The 23,233-nt window shown below is 39.9% G+C and overlaps 1 protein-coding gene across 11 annotated transcripts in view; it reads right to left on the bottom strand.

Moving 5' to 3' along the window:
- LOC140480462 (histone deacetylase 9-like) overlaps positions 1-23,233 on the bottom strand; it is a 778,931-nt gene that overhangs the window by 256,165 nt on the left and 499,533 nt on the right. For all 11 annotated transcript variants that reach the window (XR_011961302.1, XM_072575348.1, XM_072575350.1 and 8 more), the window contains 2 exons: positions 18,195-18,421; positions 10,199-10,465 (listed from right to left, as the gene is read on the bottom strand). Coding sequence is in view for 10 of the 11 variants with exons in the window: in XM_072575348.1 (XP_072431449.1) it covers positions 10,199-10,465; positions 18,195-18,421 (494 nt within the window). In the remaining variant the exon portion in view is untranslated. The remainder of the gene's footprint in view (positions 1-10,198; positions 10,466-18,194; positions 18,422-23,233) is intronic.

Below are 23,233 nucleotides of genomic sequence, written 5' to 3' on the forward strand. Positions count from 1 at the left end.
TCAAAATTATGGGCCATCCACTTAAGATGGAGATGTGGATTTTTTTTTAGTTATTAGTTATTAGAATTCACCTCCCTGACTGCGATGGGTTGAGCCATTGGATATATTGGAGGCTAAGTTAGACAAGTTTTTCATTTGTGAGAAAATCAAGGGTCATGGATTCATAAATAAAGCAAGCAAAAATAAAAACCATAACTAAATTCCTGGACCAGTTACTGTCCAAAGAATGTAAACCTCCAATCTCAACAGGAATCGACACAACAGCGAATGTTTCTGTTGCTCATTTTGCTTCCATTCCCTACACTGAGGTCAAGATTTATACATACAGTCATGGAGACGCACAGCAAAGAAACAGATCAGTTAGTCCAACTTGTCCATGCCAAACAAATATCCTTAATTAATCTAGCCCCATTTGCCAACACTTGGATCAATTCCCTCTAAACCATTCTTATTCTTGCACCCATCCAGATGTCTTAAATGTTGGAATTGTACCAGTCTTCACCACTTCCTCTGGCAGCTCATTCCATATGCGCACCACCCTCTGTGTGAAAAAGTTGTCCCTTAGATCCCTTTTAAATCTTTCCCTTCTCACCCTAAACCTGTGTTCTAGATGGTTTGGACTCCCCCATCCTGGGGATCATTATCTTGGCTATTCAGCCTATCCATGCTCCTCATGGTTTTATAAACTCTATGATGTCACCCCTCAGACTCTGATACCCCAGGGAAAATAGCCCCAGCCTATTCAGCCTCTCCCTATAGCTCAAACCCTCCAACCCCTAAACCTAGGGTATAGGTTTAAAGTGAAAGTGGAAAGATTTAAAAGGGATCTGAGGTGCAATCTTTTCTCTGGCAGAGGGTGGTGCACGTATGGAATGAGCTGCTAGTGGAAGTGGTGGAGTTGGCTGACAACATTGAAAGGGCATCTGGCTGGGTACATGAATAGGAAAATTTAGAGAGATATGGGCCAAATGCTATCAAGTGAAACTAGATCAGTTTAGGAAGTCTGGTCAGCGCAGACGAGTTGTACTGAAGAGTCTGTTTCCATGCTGTAGAAGTCTATGACTCTATGAATAGGTCAGAGGCTAGGAACACTGCAGCAAGTAACTCTGCCCTTGATTCAGTAAAGCCTGTCCACCAGCTACAAGGCAGATGTCAGGAGTGTGGTAGATTACACCCCATTTGCCTGGATAGGTGCAGCTTCAATGACACTCAAGAATCTTGACACCATCCAGGACAAAGCAGCCCACTTGACTGGCACCACATCCACTCACTCCACCACTGATGCTCACTAGCAGCAGTGTATATTATCTTCAAGTTGTATCGCAGAAATTCACCAATGGTCCTTAGACAGCACCTTCCAAACTCACAACCACCTCCATCTAGAAAGCCAAGAGTAACAGATATATGGGAACACCACTGTCTGCAAGTTCCCCTCCAAGCCAATCACATCCTGTCTTGAAAATGGATTGCTAGTCCTTCACTGTCACTGGGTCAAAATCCAGAAATTCTCTCCCTCAGGGCATTATGGGTCAACATGCAGCAAGTGGACTGTACCAGTTCAAAAATGCAGCTCAACACCACCTTCTCAAGGGCAACTAGAGATGAGCAACAAACATGGACTAGCTACCAACCCCATGAAAAGAGAAAAATGAAAAGAGAAAAAATTTGCCATTACACCTAACATGTCAACTGATCGAGTATCCAAAGTAAGCGACCTCAGGACCTAAACCGTGGTTAAATAAAGCCCTTTAATATCAATTGATAAATTCTCCAGTTCAAAAATCCATATTGTTAAAAACCTATTTGCTACATCTAACATCCTTTACACCCTAAAAAAAAGCATCTGTTTTCATACTCATATTTGAAAGAGTTTATAATCACTTTGAACTGTCAACCAAACTTTGAACTGATACTGTGATAATGAAAGCTTATGATTACTGCAGTATTAATTCTGTCATGATAATTCTCAGTTTATGTCAAGCAAAGTGAAACATTAAGTTTTTTTAAAGAAAAGCTTGGACAGCCCTTTCAAATATTTTAGGCACAGTGATTTAAATACTTGACAGTTCTTTTGCTATCTCTCTTGGCAGTTCCAACGGGGTTATGCAATTTTTACACACAATCATGTCCACTTCTAACAATCCCAAAAGGCGCCTGACCTCTGGAAAAGATATCCCAAGATCATATACAAAAAGGCATCGGATCTCTCCCAAGACCTCCCCTACCTTTGGACCTTCTTTAACCAGTTTTACAGTGTACAAGTTATTCTTTGTATATTCCGTTTGTGAAAGTCAGATCTGACTAAGCCAGCTGTACTTTAACATGTCCAGTTGCCCCGGTGAATCACTATATGGAAATTAGAACCTGTACCCATTTCCTTCATTCTAAAAAAAGGTGAGGAGCATTGATATCTCCGCTGTTGATTTTGCTGGAACATGAAATTTCAGTATACATGAAAATCCAGGCCCAAGAGTTCAACCATACAATGCATCACAGTTTTATAATTAGATGATGTGCATGCAAGGCATTTATTGCAGTGTGACTTTGCCATCTTTTCCTAGATTAAACGAGGCAGCATTGAAAATCTGGACATTAGGGGAGCAAGATGAAACAGCCCGCTCTGCATATGTGGGCAAAATATCTGGAATATTAACAGGCCATATCATATAATCCTCCAGAATAAGCCTCAAAATCATGTGAAAATAGAGAAAGTTCCCTTTGGAAAAATAGTGTTTGCTATACCTTTGATTTTAAATTCAACCAAACCTTATAATAGAGCACAAGATAAATGCAAACCTAAAATACTCAAAGCATATTTCTCTTGGATATCTGCACATTTAGAGTAGCAAAAGTACACACCTTTGTTCACTTAGAATAAAACCCAAAACTAAAACAGCAAACCTTATTACTTTTAAAAGTATTTTGGCACAATGCAAACATCAAATCATAAATCCATGCCTTATTTGCTAAGCTTCAAAACAGTTTCCTGACTAAATCGTTTTCAAAGAAGTACATTTCTGCCATTGCTCTGTAGAACTCTCAGTAAAGCATTATTCCCTGCCCTCCAGTCCTCCATGTCTTGGATTTCTTTCATTCACCAATGCATGAATCATTTTTACTTCCTGTTTCTCCAAGGTATTTCCTGCTTAGCTGTGTGGAATAATCCCATTGCTAAAGCACAGGATTAGGAACTTGGTCAAATTTCACTTTAACAACTCTCCATTTCAGTTGCGCAATTTTTCATATCTAATTGACAGTAAAAAGGCACCAAATCACCAACTGTTCACCCTGCAATTTCCTCTAAACATTTGTCTTCTGGACAATGAAAGTTCTATGAACATTGATATTTTTTCCTCACAGCTTAATGCACTTTCTACAAGAGTTTAGTTTGAAAATAGCTTGTCCAACAGAGGACTGAATGCCTATAAATTGCATTTTTATTTTACTTAGCAAGATAAAAATATGCCCACAATTGTGAAAGTAGTGGAGGAAAAAGATTTCAGATTGATTTTGAGGTGGTTTTAAAAGCTGAGTTGGGAGAAATTTCAGGTTATGGGACTGAAATGATTGAAAGCTGAATGGCTGAAGGTAGAACTGAAGGAGAGGACTTAAAAGACTGCCAGAATTGGAACAGATCAGGTGAAGAATGTTTCAAATCTAAGAGGTAATGAGACACCTATAGATGAACACAATTGGTAAAGGGCAATCAATAATGGACGAGCGAGTATCATGGATCGAGATTTTGAAGACGAGAGGGGTAGGTTGGATAGAGGCTGGCAATGTTGGAGAGTTGGAAATAAGTCTTCCACATGGTAACTGGAATAGTGAATGAAGCTCAGATGATACACTGGAACATTGAGCTTAAGCAATAACCGGGAAGAAGGATGGAGATGGACGTGTAAGAAAGAACATTTGATAGAAACCAAAGGCTGGTTTTTGCTAAACTCATGGAAATTTGATCATCCTTGATCATCCTAAACATATCTCAGCTATGCAAGCCAGTTTTATGGAAGTGGTGAAGTAAGACCATCAAAACAGATTAGGAATATTGCAGGTTCAATCCTTGATGATGCTGAAGCAATTTATCTCCGTTTGATTGGTTTAGGGGAATTCATTTGGACAGACAGGAGGAAGAATCTGTTGAGTTTTTGATTATTACCCTATAAATGTAGTCATTGGAATCATTGAATTTATTTCCTTTTTAGCAACAGTAACTGTATTATAAAGTGTTTACTGAACACTTAAATATATATTTGAAACATCCTAAGGTCATGAAGGTTAGTGCACAAATGAAAGTACTTCTTGATTTATCAAATGAAGACATGGTTTGGATCAACTGAAATGCTTATCAAACAACCTGTTGTATCTCACTATCTGAGTTCAATATGAACAGGGACAACTCATGCATACCAGAAAATGACTGGCATCTATGGTACTGTATCCCATTATGAATCAACTCTCAGAAGAGAAAAGATGGTGGGGGAAGATACATAAGAAAAGTTCATTTGTGCTGCTGTGCTCTTACTTTGCTTAAGTGTTTGGGTTTGTATTAAATACTTCCTCCATTACTGAAATATTAAGATGGCAAGATTTTCATAAGCTAAATTTGATATTTTAAATGAAATTATTTTATTAAATACTGTATGAGTATTATTAATTCAAAAAAGGAAGAATTTGCTTGTATTTTACCTTTTGAAAGTCACAATGAATAAGATCTATTGAATATTAATTAAAGGGCAGAAACGATGAACAGCAAATGAACTTCCTTAGAAAATGGTTTGGTTTTCTGAGAAATAATTTTCCACTTAAATATGCTTTCACAATAGTTCAGTGGTGCTCTGCTGAAGCTTGCATATTTTCAGATTTGAAAAACAGAAAGGCTGGTCCAGAATTTGAAATATTTATTGCACGCAAATATCTCAGCGTATAGTTGTCTGTGGTTTGAGTAATAATAACATAGCACACATTTTTGGTTTATAATTTTGCCTTTCAGAACTGACTGCATAATATAAAGAAACAAGAAACTGCAAAGACACTATTGGTTTCACTTTGACAAATTCACTGAATTAAATATCAGTACCTCCACTAACCTTTCATCTTTCTGACGTGCCTCGCATAATCCTCACAGAGTTCACTGCTATAATTCCTTCATCAACCCTGAAAAGACATTCCTCTAGTGGAAGCATAGGGCTGTTCTTTTTTAAAAAACTTTAATGATATTTCAAAAGCTCTAGGATGAGTATAAATCCAGATGTGAAATCTGGGTTTATTTAAACATATGCACTTTTGTGGCACCTCACTAAACTCCACTGGGATTAGACCTAGATAAACAATATTCTTTTCCACATCAAGAGTTTTCGAGAGCCATTGTCATTGAGGAGCACATTGACTTTGATTGCCTGAGGGCATGAACCCTCAATCTGCCTTAATATACAATTCAAAACACAACCAGATCAACCACGAACTTATTGAAAGGTAGAGCAGGCTTGAAGGGCCAAATAACCATGTTCTGCTCTTATTTTATATGTTGGTAACGATCATTTACCAGCCCTGGTCGAAGATGGGAATGAAAGCAGTAGAAAGATAATTTAGCACAGGGCCAGAGGTTCACAACTTCACTTTAGCGAAAAGAATTCTAGCTCATTCATCATAAATCAGTTTCTATAAGGGAGTTAAAACAGACATGAATTTTTTTTTCTATCATTGTAAAGGATCTAGTCCCTGTTTTAGATGCTGCCAGGAAGAAATAACCCCATCCAATTTCAGGTCAGACATATTTAAAGCACTTTTAGCATCTGTGCTCTAACAGAAAAAAGTATTAATTCAAATTGGTTAAGAATGCAATAACCTGGCATTGGAAGAAAGAAAATGTTGATGTGGGAACTCATTTTGAATAATTCACCAAATTCAAAAAACTGCAATAGAGAGTGAGCAAAGAGTGAAGCTTTCTTGAAGCCAAAAGAGAAAATGCTGGAAAATCTCAGCAGGTCTGGCAGCATCTGTAAGGAGAGAAAAGGGTCAGTTAGACTTGAAATGTCAGCTCTTTTCTCTCCTTACGGATGCTGCCAGACCTGCTGAGATTTTCCAGCATTTTCTTTTTTGGTTTCAGATTCCAGCATCCGCAGTAATTTGCTTTTACCCAAGCTTTCTTGAAGCACTTGCTCTTGCAATCACATTTGGATAGGAACTTCCAATCACAGACTTATAGCTTTGTGATGAAAGATGTACATTCTTGTTCACTATCTTGAATGTAACAATGTAACATGTATGTCACAATGACACTTTATCATGGCAATTTATTTATGGAGAGCATGAGGGCCATTTATCATTTTCACCTTTGCACCTTTGCCATGTAAAGATTTTTTTTGGTAAAATATACTTGACAAAATATACTTTTATAGTTATAAAAATAACTATTTATAAGCAACTCTTCACACAAAAATAAGACAAAAAGTGACAAATTAAAATAAAAAAAGGGCTACTTAAGAAAGGAGAACTAGGAATTCTAGTTTAAGGAATTACTATATGCTTTGGAATGCTCACAGTTTCTGACAGGTTTGGATGAAACAGTTAGCTATGTCCCTTTTGTAAAACTTCAAGATCTGACATTTTCTCTGAACATCATAGGTTCCAATTTGTTTAAGCAGATTGCCAGGACTGAAAACTGTCAGCCAGCTATGTGGTTTTATGACATAGGATTTCTTACGACCACTTTGGGCTGAATCTTAATGTGTTTTTTGGCTAAGTGCGAATTGTATCAAGTTTTTGGGAGGGTTTATCAGCGTGAGGCCCAGTGAGAAACTCTCCTCGCCGCCTAATGAATACATAAAAGATGCGGCAAGTTGTTCCTGATTTCAAGATAGGCCTCATTGGACTTCTTACATAATTCTGCCAGAAATCTTGCCCGTATAATATTTTTCCCCTAGTTTAAAGTAAAATTTCTGACTAGCCACATAGTTTATCCAAAGACTGGACAGGAAAAGTTGCAACTGTGAAAGGACCGAAGGTTTCTAAACATGCTTGTGATGGTGAATCCAAGAAAATATTGAAAATAAAAGCCCCAAAACATACATTAATATGGACCCAGAATATACTTCAATTATAAGGCAAACATAACAACAGAATTTAATTTAAGATCTCAGGTCTTATCACAATATGATCAATAGCATAACTATTTCATATCTTCAATAGTGGAATTGGCTTGATGAGTTGATGAGCAATCATCACAAGTGAACAGTGGTGAAACCCAAACTGAAGTATTGATGATTCTTGAATGTTAAATATATTAGAAAACAACAAAAAAAAGGTGTAAGGTGTTTTTAATATAATTCTTGCATTCCAAACTAACACCTGTTTTATTTCCATTTTGATTTCTCTGCATAGCACAAAAGTGGACATGATAATGAGTTTTTAATCTGGAGCTTTCAAGATGAGCTTCAGTAATCATACAAAGCTTCCAAATATAAAAGTTTCTGGTTTCAGTTTTACATTTAGGTCTGACAAGATTATCGGCATTTGTGATAGACTCTTAAATACTGGGATACACTAATTGGCAATACATATGCACTTGATCTTCATTGTCACATTTTTGGCACACCAAGACATTGCCTTTTTCTGTTTGATTGAAAGAGGTTTAATGTATTGGGATTGTTATCAGTCCAACACTCTCTATTCATTTTCATTCATTTTGTAGGACAGATAATCATTAGTTGCAAACACACAATTACCCACATTACACACTGACTGTGCTGTTCCCCACTGGAGAATTGGATCCAAGAATCAAACCTTAAATTGTTTTAACCATCGCTTAGTCTTGACCTTCATTGGACTTTTGAACAAAATATAAACTTGGAGGAGAATGACTGAATCTGCTTCCATCCTTTGTCCCCTGCATTGCATCATCTACATCCGCTGCCTTGGCAAAATCATCCCATGGTATAGGCCCAACTGCTACAGATGAAACACAGCTCTCCTTCTATTACATCCAGGGATTATCAAGTATCTTCAACTTAAAATCAGCAGAATCAAGACCATCCCATTTCCAAACTCTACCTTCCAGCTTTAAATTCCACACCTTTCCTCAAGTAACCAAGTGATGTGCAGTTTTAATGTCGTACATGGGTCCAAGTTGAACTTCATTTCAAATGGACTGCATATTGTATTCATTATCATAAATGTCTACTTAAACTTCTGCAACACCAGCCTTATCAATTCTTCAGTTTCACTGAGCCCTCATTCATTTCCAATGTTTTTTAAGCCAGCCCCGAGTGCCATCTAAGGTAAGTCCTTACCCAAACTCTGATATTCACCAAAGTTTTACTCCTCTCTGATGATGAATTACTATGATATAATCTAGGATTTAAAATATTTGCCCTAATTTAAAAGTTCTTTCCTTACCTGTGTAATTTCCTCGAGCTGTTAACAAGTTATAATACAAGCTTATTTCTACGCATAAAGATGCAATACATAGTTAACATTTAAATGGTTACTTCTGGCGATTTTCAATGGGGCAGTGCTCTGCAGAATCTCCAATTTCCCAGGTAATTCCCTCTGAGACTGCTACGTCAGAGATTCCACAGTGTCCCGATATATATTTCCCATCAATGATACAGAAACAGCTACCTTGCCATTGAAAAGGCTAAGCCAGAATGATCTTTCTGCTACTGTGGATGCTAGAACAAAATGTTGCTTTTGTCATGAAATAATTTCATACATCATGTTATACTGACCCAAGGATAATGCATGCTGATGTTTTTTTGTCCTAGAATCTTGAAGAATCATAACTCTTATATAAAATGTCGTAAATCATTGCATCACCACTGCTGCGAAAAAGCAAAGAGAAAAACAGGGCTTCTTGCCTATGGTTTACCTTTCTGCACAGTAGAGTGAGCAGTTTACTCAGTCTACTAGGCCTTCTCATTCACAGAATCTCTTGCACAAAACAATGAAAAAGATGAGGAAAAATGAGAAACAAAATTCATAACCCAATCTTTGCAAGATTAAATATAGAAATATTTGCAAACTGTGGACAGATATCATATGACCAAACAACAAATTATAACATGAACAGATGTAGTCATATATTACATAGATTATGTGCAAAGAGACTGGCAACTGTTGTAGAATCCAATTTCAGAAAATGTATAATTGATTGTATTAATCATTGCCTATGAATAGGTAAATTGCTCTAATTTATGTTGGGATATATCTATAATCATTATCGTTAACTTCCAGCAGTCCCTGTAAGTCTTACCTAGCTCAATACATGGTATGGGCCTATTGGGAGTCTCATGGTAGTCATAAAATGTCAATGGAATAAAAGGAAAAAAAGTATCTTGAAGTCAAAAAGAGGCTTTTATAGACCAAGAAGAAATGAGATACATGAGGAACAAGAACAACTGTAAGTAACATTAGGCAGCTGGAAAAAGAATGTCCTAGTCACTTAACAAGTTCAACTAGCAGGGCTTGGGAAAACAACAACATTGAAAAATACTTCCAGCAGCATCATGTTAAACCACTGTTTATGCTAATACCAATATATCATAACCCTTATATACTTATCATACCAGTACAAGAATGTACTGCTTTGAATTTGCTACTTCACATTATTTATCAACAAAGTGTACCCATAGATCTAAACTGACAATTGTTTCCATATCCATTCACTATCACCCTCATGTCATGACCTCGGAGTGCATGGGTTCAACACAATTCCCAGCCTCAGGGCTAAGGTAATACAAATGTGGTTGAACATCGACCTTACCTGCAGCAATATCCCTTTGTAAAATGTCACCTACAGGGAGTTATTTTGGTTTAATCTGTTTTGAGGTGAGTTACTTTAACAACCAGCAGACTTTGTACATCAGTAAGCTAGTGTCACTGACACTTAATCACAAGTTAAAAATTCAAGTCCCACTCAAAGACTTGTTGGCTGTGGAAGGAGTGTTTATGACATGGTTCAATAATTGATAATCAGCTTGCTAATCCTTCCAACACTTCCCAACTATTCCCCAAAGGAGAGAATAAGAAAATGTAAAACAGCATACAAATAAACTCTAAGTAGACATAAACATATAATTCAGTAAAACGAAAGTCTCTCTGTTAATGACTATAGATATTACAATGAGTGAAAACACTCATGTTGCCTTTTTTTTGGTTTCTTTTTGAAGATTAATTGATTATGTAACATTTCGTTTACCTGGTGAAAAATAGCTGTCTTTTTCTCAGGATCAACCTGTTTGAATTGGATTTCATCATCACTGTCTGGAGGTTCCTGTTTCACCTGCACAATGTCTGGCTGATGTTCTGTTATTGACCTTACATAAGTACCATTGCTGTTGCTCTTGTAGCTACCACAGGGAGGCCCCTCAACCTCCTGTATCGCCTGCTGCTCACAGAGTTCTTGTTCTGTCTCCTCTGGGTGGCTTTCAGGCTGCTGAATCTGCTCAGGTGGTTTGCAAAGTGTCTGTAACAAAACAAACCTTTTTTTAAAAAGAAGTAATTTGATCAACAACATGTCATTTGTATTGCAACATAAGTAAAGGATTTTTTGATATTTTTTAAACATCCATAGATGGTAAGTGAAAATGCTATATGATGTATTTTAGGAATTTGGAATCCCAGAGCAATGCTATGTCTATCAGTCACGAGCAGGGGGAATTCATTTGGTTACGGACATCAATGGGCCCGTGAGACTTTATGACCATTCATATTAAGAACACAAAACCAGAGAATGATCACCCCATATCTAAATTGGAGAGTATGTAGTAGAGATTTTATAACAACAACAAAATTGTAATGTATTATGCCGAAAGTGTTACATAAAACACTCCAAAGCACTTCACAGGAGCATTCGAAAACAAAACACAGAAGTACTCAGGAAGACACTGGTGCAGATCTTTGCCACCATCTGAATGAATGAATGAATGAATTATGAACTGACTGAAATTGGCCAGGGAGTCAGGTCTTCCAAAGGTCAATTCCACACTTCCTGGGATACTACATAAAAAAAAGTTTCTGATTCTGAGTTACTTTGGATATTTCCAAATTACTTCCATAGATATTACCCTCATCCTCTCTCTTTTTTTAAAAAAAGATGCTCCTTAAAACCTACCTTTTTGACAAAGCTTTGGGAGGTCTGCTGCCTGTGCGTCATATTACAGGTTACTTTATAACACTCCACTGAAGTGCCCAGAGACATTTGTTTACCTTAGAACAGCATATAAACATCATTTTTTGTCAAATAATCATATTTCTAAAAATGATTTTGAAATGTTTATGAGTTCCACAGTAAAGAAGATATGAAATTTGACCCTGTCACTTTATTTATACCATTTGATCAAATGTAAGTTATTAGGCTTCCAGAAAACTCCTTTGGCTTCACACACAAAGAGTGAGGTTTACTATATAAGCCTGCAACAATTTCCATTTTTCATGTACAACTGTTTCAACTCAGGAAATTAAAATGGACATAATTTACAGAGCTCTCTAAGCTACAGTAGTTTCAGAGAGAGAGTGAAGGAATGTAACTAAATGAGCCACTGAAGGACTGCATAGTCTCAGTCAAAAGCACATCAAAGAAAGTAATACCTGTCTGTCTCAGCAGGTGGGAGACATATCCTACTCTCTGGCCCAAGAACACAGAGCCTGTGAAAGTGTCATGGAGGGAGTAACTTTTTTATGTCAGTATCAATGAGTAGTTCAACACATCTTTTAAAATCCTAACCCTCCTGTAAAAATCAAGCTATAATGCAAACAAGCAGCAACTCAGAAGAGTGGTGTGCAAATCTATCGTCCATCAGTAAGAACAAGGAAGGGTGAGTGAAACAAATAATATAATTAATAATATTTAAAGCCTTGCAGAAGTCATTGAATTTATTCAGTGATTAGTTGAGCCATAAGAGACAGGTGGGTCTCTTAGTCAATGGCCAGACTGTGATGAATGACCAGACAGCAACAACAATTTGCATTTTAAAATATATTTTACATAGGAACATCCCACAATTATCCACATAATTTGTTAAATGCTGTTCCACACTAAAGAAGGACATATCATGAAGGGGGACTAAAGGTTTAGTCAAAAGAAGGGCTTGAAGGAGGGTATTCAGAAGGAGACACAGGCATCAAGTTTCCAAAGATTCAAGTTCCAATGACCTGAAGATTCAAATGATAAGGATGAAAGGAGATTGGGATACACAGCAAACCAGAATTAGAGTTTAAAATCTTGGACCATGAGTACTGAAGGAGCATACAGAAAATGTGAAAGATTTAGACTATGAAGGCATTTGAAGAAAAGGATGAGAATGTCTGGTTTGGGATGTTGGTGAGGTCAGGTCTAATGCAGATCTGCAAGCACAAGGAAAGGCAGGACTTTGTGCGAATTTGGATGCAGAGAATTGAACTGTGAAGTCTGGAAATGAAAAAGAAATGACAAAGGCATGGATGATGATTTCAGCATCAAAGGGGTAAGAGCAGAGGCCGAGAGGGATTATGTTTTATAGTTGGAAGCTGCTGTGATTTGTGATGGAGATGCTATGGGGATACAAGTTCAGTGCAAGATCAAACAATTCTATGAGATTGCAAACAGGGTAATTTGGTTTATGAAAGTGAGCAGAGAGTATGATGAAGTTATTAACAGGTAAAAGAGGAGAGGAGAGGTTGTAGGGGGAGTGGCAAACTGACAATGGCTTTCATCTTCTCAATGTTTAACTGTAGAGAATCATTGTTTTCACCATATAGGTTTTGTATTACATTCTTGCTCCAAACAGCATAATTATAGCTCTTTACTTGACAAACTAATGAACTGAAGACAGACAAGTCATCAGGACTTAATGGCTTACATCCGAAGAGTTTACAGCTCTTGGCTGCAGAGGATAGTGGAGTGATTGGTCAATGTATTCTAGGAAGTACTGCACTGTGGTAGAGTACTAGTAGAGTGGAAAACCATTAAGGTGAAACCCTTGTTCAAGAAGGGAGGGAGACAGAAAGCAAGGATCTACTGGCCATTTAGCCTAACATCTGTGATTGGGAAAATATTAGAGTCCATTACTAAGGAAGTATTAGTGGGACATTTAGAAAAGCTTAACACAATGAAGTGTCAAGTTGGTTTTGAGGGAAAGGAAGTAATATTTGAAAAATCTGATAGAGCATTTTGAGGATATAACAAGCAGAGTTGTTAAAGGGGAACTGCAGATTTCCAGAAGACATTTAATAAGGTATCACATAAAAAGTTATCGCACAAGACAGGAGTTCATGGTACTGAGGATAATGCATTTGCAGGGTTAACATGCAGTAGACAGAGAATTTGGATGAATGGATATTTAAGATTGGAAAGATGCAACTAATGGAATGCCACAAAGATTAGGGGAAAGTGAGGACTGCAGATGCTGGAGATCAGAGCCAAGAGAATGGTGTTGGAAAAGCACAGCAGGTTAGGCAACATCCAAGGTGCAAAAGAATCCATGTTTCAGGCAAGAGCCCTTCATCAGGAATGAGGCTGGGAGCCAAGGGGGTAGAGAGATAAATGGGGTAGGAGTGGGGCTGGATGGAAGGTAGCTGAGAGTGTGAAAGGTGAATGGAGGTGGGGGTAATGGTGATAGGTCAGAGAGGAAGGTGGAGCAGATAGATGGGAAGGAAGATGGACAGGTCGGTCAGGTCATGAGGTTGGTGCCAAGTTGGGAGGTTGGATCTGGGATAAGGTGGGGGGAGGAGAAATGAGGAAACTGGTGAAATCCACATTGATGCCATGCGGTTGGAGGGTCCCAAGGCAGAAGATGAGGCATTCTTGCTCCACGCATCGGGTGGTTAGGGTTTGGCAATGGAGGAGTCCCAGGAGCTGCATGTCCTTAGTGGAGTGGGAAGGGGAGTTGAAGTGTTCGGCCATGGGCCGGCGGGGTTGGTTAGTGCAGGGGTGTCCTGGAGATGTTCTCTGAAGCGTTCTGCAATTAGGCATCCTGTCTCCCCACGGTAGAGGAGACCGCATTGGGAGCAATGGATACAGCAAATGACATAAAGGTGAAGACCAGGGGCGTTCTGTTCTTGCTGCAATTGGAGGGGTAGGGTGCGAGGGCAGAGGTGGGGGAAGTGGATGAGATGCACTGGAGGGTATTATTGACCACGCGGGAGCGGTAATCGCTTTCTTTGAATAAGCCATCTGGTGTGTTCTGTTGTGGAACTGGTCCTCCTGGGAGCAGAGTGGCGAAGGCAGAGGAATTGGGAATAAGGGATAGCGTTTTTACAGGAGGCAGGATGGGAGGAGGTGTAGTCCAGGTAACTGTGAGAGTCCGTGGGTTTGTAGAAGTTGTCTGTGGGAGCACGAGGAGGTTGAACAGTTCATCAACTTCACCAACACATCCCATCCTGATCTTAAGTTCAACTGGATAATCTCGGACACTTTTCTGGAACTTTCCATCTCCACCAACAGTGACTGACTCAACACAGACATCTTCTAGAAACCCACCGACTCCCACAGCTACATGGACTACACCTCCTCCCACCCTGCATCCTGAAACATTTCCATCCCTTATTCCCAATTCCTCTACCTCCACCTTATCTGTTCCCAGGAGGACCAGTTCCACCACAGAACACACCAGATGGTCTCCTTTTTCAAAGACCGCGATTTCCCCTCCCACATGGTCGATGATGCCCTCTAGCGCATCTTATCCACTTCCCACACCTCGATCCTTGCACTCCACCCCTCCAACCATAACTAGGACAGATACCCCTGGTCCTCACCTTCCACCCCTTCAACCTCTGCATACATTGCATCATCCTCTGCCATTTCTGCCACCTACAAATGGACCCCACACTAGAGATATATTTCTCTCCCCACCCCATCTGCTTTCCATAAAGACCATTCCCTCTGCGACTCTCTTATCAGGTCCATGCACACACTCCCTCCCACCCAAATCATCCCACCCTTCCCTCCCGGCACCTTCACCTGCTACCACAGGAATTGCAAAACCTGTGCCTACACCTCCTCCCTCACCTCTGTCCTAAGCCCCAAAGGAGCCTTCCACATCCATCAGAGTTTTACCTGCACTTCCATACATGTTATTTCCTGTATCCGTTGCTCCCGATGCGGTATCCTCTACATTGGGGAGACAGGACGCCTAATTGCAGAACGCTTCACAGAACACCTCCGGGACACCCGCACCAACCAACGCCACTGTCTTGAGCCTCCTCAATTGCCAAACCCTAACCACCCACTGCTTGGAGCAAGAACGCCTCATCTTCCACTTCGGGACCCTCCAATCCCAGGGCATCAATGTGAATTTCACCAGTTTCCTTATTTCCCCTCTCCTCACCTTATCTTAGATCCAACCTTCCAACTTGGCACTGTCCTCATGACCTGTCCTACCTGTCCATTTTTCTTCACACCTATCCTCTCCATATTCCTCTCTGACCTAGCGCCTTTACCCCCACCTCCATCTACCAATGGCACTCTCAGCTACCTTCCTCCCAGCCCTACCCTCCTCCTATTTATCTCTCTATCCCCTCAGCTCACCAGCCTCATTCCTGACCTATCACCATTACTCCCACTTCCATTCACCTTTCACACTCTCAGCTACCTTCCCTCCAGCCCCACTTGCCAAAACGTCGATCCTCCTGTTCCTTGAATGCTGCCTGACCTGCTGTGCTTTTCCAGCAATGTACACTTGCCAAAAAGATTAGTCCTAGGGCCTCAAAAATTTACGATCTATATCAATGACTTGGCAGAGGGGCCAGACTGTAATGTACCCAGGTTTGTTGATGATACAAAAATAGATGAGGGGACATATTGCGGTGAGGACAGAAGGAATCCACAACGGGATACAGATAGGTTGAATGTGTGGGTAAAAAAGCTTGGCAGATGGAATGCAATGTTGGAAAATATGAGTGACTTTGGTAAGAAGAATCAAAAGGCACATTATTATTAAATGTTAAAAATCACACAACACCAGGTTATAGTCCAACAGGTTTAATTGAAAGGTCTAGGTTTCGGAGCGCTACTCCACAGCAACCTGATGATGGAGCAGTGCTTCAGAAGCTAGTGCTTCCAAATATAACCTGGTGTTGTGTGATTTTTAACTTTGTACACTCCAGTCCAACACTGGTATCTCCGTATCATTATTATTAAATGGTGAGAGACTCCAAAGCAGTGCAGCACAGAGGGGTTTGGGTGTTCTTGTGTAGAAAGAAACATAAAGTTAGCATATAATTGAGAAGTCAAATCAAGTTTAATTAGTGATATCTTGTTAGAACTGTGCAGGATGTTGTTGATATGACACTGGAGTACTGAGTACAGATTTGGTCCTGGATTGAAGGAAGGTATATTGGAGGTAGTTCAATCTAGACTCTCTAGATTGGCTCTTGGGATGAAGCTATTGACTTATCAAGAATAGTTAAACATTTTTTAATCATGAGAATTCGGAATAATGAGGGATGGTCTTGCTGAAACATACAGGATTCTGAGGGTCTTGACACAGTAGATGCAACTAGGGACATGGTTACAGAATAAGGAGATACTTATTTACCATGGAGATGTGAAGGAATTTCTTCTCTTGGAGGGTAGTGAATGTCTGGAATTATCTACCCAAAAGAGTTGTGGATGCTAGATTGCTGAAAATATTTAGAGGAGATAGATTTTTGAAAAATCAAACAGTTGAGGGCAACAGGACTGGCCATGAAAGTATAATTGTGACTTTGGCTAGATCAGGTATAATCTTTTGCAGTGGCAGGGCAGGCTTGAGGAGCTGAGCAGCCTACTCCTGTTCTTATTTCTATCCCATTATGTTTGTGGCTGTGACCTGACCCAATATTAACATTTTAGAGAAAGCGTTTGTCACTTATCCATACACCCTAAACCTCATTGTATACGATAATAAACAACAGAGGGAGATTCACAGCAGTCAAAATTGTCTACAACAAATTAAATGTAATTCTGATGAGAGGACATTGAAAAAAACATTGGCTGAAATTTAATTGTCATGGTTGGTGGGCCCATCCATTGACTAGAGAGCAGGTTGAAACCCACCATAGCCAATATTGGCAGCGCCAATGCTGTTGAATACCTAGTGGGTAAGGTGCTGATAGTTGTCAAGATTACAGAGACTTGCACTGTAATCCAGGAACTGTCAGTACTTCAGTAGGTCAGAAGGAAAAGATTGCTGGAGCCTCAGATCACAAATAGTATGTGCTTACCAGGGTGATTCAGTCAGTCTCCAACAAGTGGAGGAATTGTCATTGAGTCATCCAGTCATACAACATGGAAACAGACCCTTTAATCCAACTAGTCCATGTTGACCATGTTCCCAAACTAAACCAGTCAAACCTGCCTGTGTTAGGCCCATATCCCTCCAAATCTTCCCCATTCATGTAATTCTCCAAATATCTTTTAATTGGGGGTTGTAACTGTACCTGCATCTACCACTTCTTCTGGCAGTTCAATCCACACATTTTTCTCTGTGTAAAAAAAATTGCCCCCATGTCCTTTTTAAAACCTTTTTCTCTCACCTTAAAAACACGCCCCCTAGTTTGGAACTAACCCACCCTTGGGAGAAGATCCTTTTTATTCACCTTATCTTTGCCCCTCATGATCGTCTTTTCATAAGGGTAGACTTTGCTGCAGGTGGGTTCCTTCATTGGTCACAGTGTGAACAAACAAGAGAGACCACACTGCCAGGCCTAACTTTAAGTTAGTGAGTACTCCAGATGCTGGAGAAGTCAGTCAATAAAGTGTGGCATTGGAAAAAGCACAGCAGGTCAGGAAGCATCTGAGAAGCAAGAAAGTCGATGTTTTCATCTTAACCATTCAACAGGAACCTTGAGCCAGACCACAAGCAAAACCTACCCCCTCCCTTCTGCTTCAGAATGAGTTGAGGCTCTTAAGTAGGCATTAAGAGGTAGTTTAAGAACCTCCATCCTCAAGCATTTTCATTGTTGGACTGAAATGGGAGCAGTTGGGAAGGTGATGTGTGCCACTCCATTATTTGACCAACTCCTGCCTCCCAATGATTTCCACGTTGTGGATATGGCATTAAATTATAACCATTAACTTTTAGAAGTTTGTAAACTGTTTTTCCTTCTCAATGCTGACAGACAGGCTGAGCATTTTTAATGCTTGAGTAAAGAAGGATATGTTCAGTGGTTTTCCATATTTGTGCATCTTTTAAATGTCAATTCCTACTCATTGTTGATGAAAGAAAAGCACTGACCTTGGTCAATTGTACCTGCTGCTGGTATTGCTTCTGCTTTTCCAGGAACTGTTGGTGTTGCTGCTGAACTAGCAACTGTGCCAGAGCCTGTGTGTTTTGTGGGAGTGGTGCAGAATGTGTCCGATTAAGTGGTCTGTGGCGTGGCAACTTGTTTGACGCCCTGGGAGTTGGTGATAATGTCTCCCCCACTATTGCCAGTGGAGAATGAGCATGAAGATGAGCCACACCTAAAATATAATACAATGATTTTGTTAACAGTTTCCTGAGTATGATATTTTACAATGTCACATTCTTTCATATTGGGGAATAATTTCCACATTGGTAATCCATGAGAACTGAATTTGATTCAAAGTTTAAAACACATCATTTATGTATAAATCATCTCAATTCACAACAGGCAATGGAAATATTTTCATAACCAAATTTCCCTAGGATTTGCCAATTCCCCAGATCCGAAGGTCAAGACAAAAAAGATCGTGGAGACTCACACTTCCAGTTTATTCCTCTTGTTAAGTAGCTTTGAGCTTCTCAGTGCATTCAAGTCATGTACATCCAGGACTGAATAAACATGAGATGCTTTGACCAAATCCATTACAGACACATGGAACTCCAAAGATCACTCTGATGTCTGGCTCCTGCAGGTCATGGGTTCAATTCCTGCACTAACTGGGGTTACCATGAAGGACTCTCCTTCTCAACCTCTCCGCTCGCCTAAGGCGTGGTAACCCTCAGGTTAAATCACTATACAGGTCATTAATAACACGAAGAGGGGGAGGGGTGTCTCAACTCCCGATGAATCCCTTCTCCTCCATCCTACACGTTTTGCCAGCATTGCACCAGGCTTCTGAAGAAAGCTATCTGACTGACCACATAGCTGTCTTTTGTAGTAATTGTCCCTACTGCCATACCAATAAACCTGCTGAGACTCCAATGACCTGTAATATTGCAGTCCTTTGGATCCTTAAAGACATAAACGTCCTGTTAATTGCTTACTTTGGGAAAAAAAAACATTATTCCCATGAGTTGGCATCCACCACTCATAAACTGTGACCCCTACATCATGGTGGAGTTGTGACCCAATGTCACCCCACGGGATTTTTTATGAACACATCCTTTTGCAACTCTGGAACTGTAAAAAAAAGGCCTCTCCCTCTCCTTAAATCTTCTTACAAAAATGAATACACTGTAATTGTATACTCTCAAGAACACAATTAGTTTTATTACCTCACTCATTAGATCATCAACAAATAAGGAAGGACTCATCAACACTGCTGTCCTGCACATGAAAATAAATATTCTGCTCACCAACACCCAGTTTCAGTTCTGCCAGAGTCAGTCAGCTCATTACAGCATTGTTCCAGACATCAACAAAAGACTGAACTCCAGAGGGGATGTGACAGCACTGCTTAACATCAAGGCTAAGCAGATTGGGAGCTGATGTGAATCAGGGGGCTTGCTCTCTACTGGTTGCAGTCATACCCAGCACAAAGGAAGGTAGCTCTGATGGTTATTGGAGGTGAATCATCTCAATCTCAGGAGATCAGGAGGAGTTCCTCAGGGCAGTGTCCTAGGCTCAACTATCTTCAGCTACTTCATCAATGATCTTTTGTTCCATCATCATAGCAGGAGTGAGGATGTTCATGGTGGTTGCATCATTTGTGAATTGTCAGATACTGAAGCAACTTATGTTCAATTGCAGCAGATTCTGGGCAACATCCAGGCTTGGACTGATAAGTGGTATTTAAGATTCATGTCACAAAAGTTCCAGGCAATGACCATCCCTAACAAGAAATAATGTAACTATTGACCCTTGACAGACAAACACGTGATAATTGTTGACTTCCTCACTATTAAGATCCTGGGTGTTACCATTTACCAGAAATTGAACTGGACTAACCAAATAAATACTGTGGCAACAAATCAGAGGCTAAGAAATCTCTAGTGAGTATCTCATTCCTGTCTCCCTAAAGCCTGTTCATCATCTTTAAGTAATTAGTCAGGACTGTATTAAACTATTCTCCCTACTTGTCTAGGTAACTGAAGCTCTAACAATATTCAGGAAGCTTGACACCACTGAGGTTAAAGCAGCCCTCTTGATTGCCATCCTATCCACAGCCTTTATGTTGTCCACACCCTTTCACTAAGGGGTGAAAGTTGCACTCTAAGCCTGTTCAAGCTGCCCTCAGCAAATTATCACTGCAGGTCAGCCTTCCTTAGGCAACCAGCATTTCTACCAGTAGAATGTAGGTATGCAAGAACTGGGGACACTCATATGCCCTCTCAACCATGTAAAATCCCATCCATTTTCTATCACTGCAATAGATCAGTTATTGACACTTTGTTTCCAAGCAATTTTTATCCTAAATGCAAATCTGGGAAATGTATGAGAAGTAATGTACGACATTCCAGCCTTGGATTGAGCATGGACAAAAGAGCTGTTTTCCAGAGGTGAGGTGAGAGTGACAGCCTTTGACATTAAGGCTGCATTTGACTGAGTGTGGCATCAAGGAGCTTTAGCTAAACTGGAATCAATCGGTGTCAGGGGTAAAACTCTCTGCTGGTGAGGGTTATTCCTGGCACAAAAGAAGATGGCTTTGGTTGTTGAAGCTCAATCATCTTAGCTCCAGCTAGAGTTATAGAGACATACAGCACGGAAACAGACCCTTCAGTCCAACCCATCCATGCCGACCAGCTATCCCAACCCAATCTAGTCCCACCTGCCAGCACCCGGCCCATATCCCACTAAACCCTTCCTATTCATATACCCATCCAAATGCCTTTTAAATGTTGCAATTGTACTAGCCTCCACCACTTCTTCTGGCAGCTCAAGAGTTCCTCAGAAGGTACTGTCCTCGGCCCAATCATCCTCAGCTGCTTCATCAATGACCTCCCCTCTACCATAAAGTCAGAATAAGAATGTTTGCCGATGATTGCACAATGTTCAGCACCATTTGCAATGCCTCAGACCCTGAAGCAATGGATGTTCAACTGCAACAAGATCTGCACAATGGCTCGGCTTGGGATGACGAGTAACATTCATGACCATCTCCAACAACAGACGATGTACCTCTTGACATTCAATGGCATCACCATTATTGTATTACCCATTTTCAAAGTCCTGGGGATTACCATTCAACACAAACTAAACTCTACTTATTATATAAATAAAGTGGCTACAAAAGCAGGTCAGAGGCGAGGGATATTGCAGGGACCAACTTACCTCATGACTCTCCAAAGGCTATCCATCATCTGCAAGGTGCAAGACAAGAGTGTGATGGATGAGTGCAGTTCCAACAACATTCAAGGAACTTGATACCATCCAGGACAAAGCTGCACACTTGACTGACATGGGCTTTTGCCCGAAACGTTGATTTCGCTGCTCGTTGGATGCTGTGCTCTTCCAGCACCACTAATCCAGTATTTGATTTTCAGCATCTGCAGTCATTGTTTTTACCTTGTTGACATCTGCAAACGTTCACTCCCTCCACCACAGTGCAATAGCAGCAATGTATTATCTACAAGATGCACTGCAGATATTCACCAAGGCTCCTTACTTCCATACCCACAACACTGCCATCTAAAAGGTTAAGGGCAGAAAATACATACGAACACCACCACCTGCATATTCCCTTCCAAGCCATTCACCATCCTGACTTGGAAATGTAGTACAATTTCTTCACTGTCATTTGATAAAGGTCCTTGAATTCTCTCCCTAATATTATTGTGGGTCTACCTACAGTAGATGGATTGCAGTAGCTCATGGCAGCAGCTCACCAACATTCTCCAAGGTAACTAAGGATGAGTAATAAATGCTAGCCCAGCCAACTACACCCATGTCTGACAAGGGAACAAAGAAAAGTTAAACTTAGTTTGTATCACAGACATTTTGTACACATGTACCTTCTTGTGTTCCTCTAGATGATTATGAGTCTCGCTGCATGTTCTGTAAAACGTATCCCTAAGCCCAGATCATTTTTCAGATTCAACAATGAATTGTTGTGGCAGGTATATGTTAGCTGCCACTTACCTGGGTGTATGCTTCTTATCTGCTTTTAGAGTGGGTGTTTTGTGTGTCAGTGAACATGCCTTCCTGTAATATTGTAACAAACAATGCTCACTAATTTTATAAAATCCCCTCTATTCTCCACTGACCATTTTTTTTTCTAATATTCAAACTGCACATAATGGATCATTTCAGATTCAAAAATATGGTGCACTACATTATCGGTAATTAAACCAGTTAAAGAAAATAGCTTTATGTGGTAAATAACTCATGTTCTCCATCCAGAAAGCAGTAAAATGTAAACATGGTGAAATTAAAGTTGTCACTTGGTAAAGCAGAAATGCCTACTTTAGTCACAAGTACAGAATATTATAAATTAGACTCCGCTGTGAATTGCAAACAAATAGCTGGATCTGTACTGGCCCTTAGGCTTTCAGTGGTATTTTGCATGGCAAATTGTGCACAGTCAACCATCCTAAAGAATTATCTAAATGGCAACCAGCCATCTATCTCCCTAACTAATTGGATTGAGTAATTATTACTAAGCTTTGCAGTCTGAGCCAGAAGCATCATATGGAACAGTGAATTATATGTCAAATTGGGTGCAGCAAATGAAAAAAAAGTGAGAGAAAGAAAGAAAGATTAGACACAGACAGAGAGTCAAAAGGACAGGGGAAAGAAAAGAACAAAATAAAATACTTTCGTAAAAAGGATCTTGAATGATAATTAAGTGCTAAAGGAATGAGACTTCACATTTGGAAAATTAATATTTAATGCCAATAAGCTTGGTTGACAATAATCACAGGAATCAATAGGAATTACATAGAGAAGGCCTAACATTACCATATATCTAGTCCCTATCTATGAAGTGTGTGCATGAACTTCATATCATTCAATGTATTTGAGCCTTGAGGCAGACAGTTTTTAGTGGTGCAGGGCATTTTACACAGCAACCGTCAGGCTGTTAAGTTTAATTGCACTTGTGCAGTTGCAAGAGCTTACTGTCCAATTTCAACATACACAAACAAGTGAGCGT

Source organism: Chiloscyllium punctatum, chromosome 8, assembly GCF_047496795.1.
Source record: "Chiloscyllium punctatum isolate Juve2018m chromosome 8, sChiPun1.3, whole genome shotgun sequence".
Taxonomy (NCBI): domain Eukaryota; kingdom Metazoa; phylum Chordata; class Chondrichthyes; order Orectolobiformes; family Hemiscylliidae; genus Chiloscyllium; species Chiloscyllium punctatum.